The sequence below is a fragment of the Theobroma cacao genome, chromosome 5 (assembly GCF_000208745.1).
Source record: "Theobroma cacao cultivar B97-61/B2 chromosome 5, Criollo_cocoa_genome_V2, whole genome shotgun sequence".
Lineage (NCBI taxonomy): Eukaryota > Viridiplantae > Streptophyta > Magnoliopsida > Malvales > Malvaceae > Theobroma > Theobroma cacao.
The window spans coordinates 35782830-35786467 of record NC_030854.1 but is presented as its reverse complement, the minus strand read 5'-3'; the positions used below and the strand labels follow the sequence as shown (position 1 = coordinate 35786467).

At 38.5% G+C, this 3638-nt stretch overlaps 1 protein-coding gene across 1 annotated transcript; it reads left to right on the top strand.

The window, feature by feature from the left end:
* Positions 786 to 3182, top strand: LOC108662035 (putative disease resistance protein RGA3). The gene has a single exon (XM_018121069.1). It carries the CDS (start codon positions 786 to 788, stop codon positions 3180 to 3182), a length of 2397 nt encoding a protein of 798 aa, XP_017976558.1.

The window sequence follows — 3638 nt, the reverse complement described above, 5'->3', positions numbered from 1 at the left end:
ATTGGTACAGCATGTCTGGGCTAGATGTATGTCTTTTTGTGGCCTGGCAAGATGCTGGTTATTTTAGTTTCCTTGGTTTAGTTCTGTAGGTGTCACGGGTAGAAGGGGTATGCTGAGTGTAAAGGCTACATGCAGGGTACAATATGCGTTAAGGGAATGAGAATGGCGTTTCTTGGCCATCCTTATGGTGCCCAAATATGGTGGTTGGTTATTTTAAATAACAATGTGGTCGATTGGAGTTGGACCACAACAGTGACCGAGGTGGTAGCTGGTTAGCATTCACAATTCACACAACTCATTTATATAATAATATCTACAACATGACATGGAAACTGGTGACGTGGCTGGTGGAAAAAACGTAGTACACTCAAAACTAATATTTACGCCATGTCTCTAGATCTGCGTCTTAATTAAATAAATTTCTTCTCCCTCACTTTTGCTCTTTTCAGTCTTCCAAAGTCTCAAACCAATTTTAACCTTATCGCTTATTACAAAATAGTGAATCTTTTCATTATTTTCAATGCAAGTTTATTGTTGATGGCTCATGAAATAAAAAGAAAATTAGTTAAGAAAAAATAGAGAAATTAAAAACTTAGAGTGAATATGGATAAAAGGTAAATGATGAGTATATTTTTTCAGTGTGTGTTTTTTAAAAAAGAATAATAAATTATATGTATCATAATAATTGGATAAAATAAACAGTAGACCTCCACTACTAAAAAGTTGCTGAGACTTTTTAGAGTTAAAACTTCATCAATTCTGGTTTCTCTACCTTCAAGCATCCTATGGCCGAAGCTATTGTTTCCGCGATCTTGCCACAGCTGGCCGCAATAGCAACTGAGAATGCACGGGAAGAGTGGAGTCTGGTGACGGGTGTCGAGAAAGAAGTCGAAAGGCTCGAAAACAATCTCAAGGCAATCCAGTGCGAGCTTGAAGATGCGGAGGAAAAACAATTCATCAACAAACGTGTCCAACATTGGTTAGATAGGTTCAAACAAGTTTCTTATGACATGGAAGACGTATTGGACGACTGGAAGATTGCACTCGACAAGTTGCAAACAGATGGAGTTGAAACCTCTTCTGTTCCAAAGAGGAAGGTATGTGCCTTCGTTTCCTGCTTTTCCTTTGGCTCACAAATTGCTAGGCGTCATGACATCGCTACCAGAATAAAAGAAATCAATGAAGAGGTAGACGAGATTGCTAAAGACAGAGTTAGGACTGAATTGGTAAAAAGTGAAATTAAGCAACCTAAGCGGTCAGAAAGCACTTCTTTTGTAGATGTGTCACAGATAGTTGGTCGAGATGGGGTCAAAGAAGACATAATAAGTACATTGCTCTTTGGAACTAGTGAAGAAGGGAGTTGCAAGAATATTCCTACCATCACCATAGTAGGGATGGGAGGAATGGGAAAAACAGCTCTTGCCCAATTAATTTATAATGATCATAGAATTAAGACTCATTTTGAAAACAAAATTTGGGTGTGTGTCTCAGACCCCTTTGATCAAACACAAATTGCTAGAGCAATTCTTGGAGGCCTCCACCCTGGTTCAACGAACCTTCAAAATCCAGTTTCACTGGAAATTCTTTTAAATGACATTCGTGAAAGGATTAAAGAAAAGAAATTCTTTCTTGTTTTAGATGATGTGTGGACGGATCGTGATCAAGATTGGGAGCCGTTTAAAGCTACTTTTCAGTATGGCATGTCGGGAAGTTGGATTTTAGCAACTACTCGAAAGGAATCAGTTGCAAGGCAAATGGACGTGTCTCATGTCTTTCGTCTAGAACAATTATCTGAGGAGATTTGTTGGTCGATGATTGCTCAAATAGCATTTACCGAAGGAAGCAGGGATAGGCGTAAATATTTTGAGGATATTGGAAGGAAAATTGCAAAAAAGTGTAAAGGTTTGCCGCTTGCTGCAAAAACTTTAGGATGTCTCCTGCGAGATAAAGTACGAAGAGAAGAGTGGCAAAATATTTTGAATAGTGAGATATGGAAATCAAAGTTTGCACAAGATATCTTTTCACCTTTACTATTGAGTTATTATGATTTGCCCTCAACGATAAGACGATGCTTATTGTACTGTGCATTCTTTCCCAAGGACTATGAATTTCGTAAAGATGAACTGATCCAGCATTGGATGGCACAAGGTTATTTGAACTCTGATGACAATTTTGGGAGAGAATTGCAAGGTGACGATTACTTTACATGCTTAGCAGCTCGTTCTTTTTACCAAGAGTTTGAAGAAGATGTTGACGGCAGCATTCGATCCTGTAAGATGCATGACATGATACACGACTTTGTCCAATTTTTGACAAAATACGAGTTTGCTGTAGAGGAGGATGTAGATTTGACGTTGGACTTATCATCCAAAAAACCTCGTCATTTGAGGTTGGTTGAAGGCGGGAAAGGTTTTCCTATGTCCGTTAACGGCACTGAAAAATTGCGAAGCCTAGTAGCAGTTTCTCGAGACATTAATGGTGTAACTAATGAAGCCTTGCAGAACTTGTTCAGTGAATCCAAGCGTCTGAGATTATTGGAGCTTGACTTGCTTTATCTAGGCGCGAAAGGAATTTGCTGTGAAATAGGAAAGTTGATTCACTTGAGGTACCTTAGCTTGATTGATTGCTATGATATAGAATATTTACCTGAAGCAGTGTGTGAATTGCGTAACTTACAATCCTTGATTATTCGGTGCTGCCCTCGTCTTAAGAAACTTCCCGTTGGAATCGGGAATTTGATTAACTTGAGGTATCTTTCTATTGATCGGTTCTGTGATGGTCTGACTTACTACCCAAAAGGGATCGGTAAATTAACTTCTCTCATGAGATTAGATAGAATCATAGTGAGAGCAGATCGTAATGATGCTGAAGAACTCAGCATTGGAGATCTACAACACTTGGACCTCCTTGCTGGAAATATTAATGTTGACCTGGTAGGAGATGCAATAGATGGGGATGAGGCTAAGAGAGCCAAGCTTCACAACAAGATACATCTCAAGCAAATGCATGTAAGGATCTCTCCGGATGTAAAGAAAGAGGAGGTAGTTCAAGCCTTAAACCCACCATCCAACTTGTCTGTAGAAATCGTTGACTACGAGCAGGATCGGATAAAAAGGACCATTTTAGCTCATGCCCAAGCACTCAGGGCAGCTCTGCTGTTTAAAAACTGTAATCTCGGGTGAGGAAAGCATTTATATATAATATAGATTATCAAAAATTTGAGAAAAAAAAATAAAGATTTTGCTCGGCACTAGTATAAAAGTTTCTAGCTAGGATTTTCCAATATGATGAGCTCCAGAACAAACACTTTCAGCAAAATCTCTCAAATATGTCCTTACTTAACAGTTTCTTCAAAGCACCAAAAATATTTTACGTTTATTTGTATTGATATGCTGTTGACTTGCCAACTTTTGCAGGAAGTAGTGAGGAGACTACTTGTTGAAGGAAGTAAGAAAACAGGTACATTTAAAGGTCTTGCTTTTATGGTGTCCTCCATGAATTTAAGTTTACTAGTATTGCATAACTCCATTTCATGATAGTTAGCCCAAATCTTTTGTAGGGATGTCAACACAGAGGCGACCTTAGTGGTGAAAGAAATTAAGGAACTGTTCCTGTTGGCAAGAAGAAAAAAGATATTG

What these genes read in the sequence shown, in the direction of transcription:
- LOC108662035 (XM_018121069.1), top strand. Translation starts at nt 786, where the DNA reads ATGGCCGAAGCTATTGTTTCCGCGATCTTGCCACAGCTGGCCGCAATA.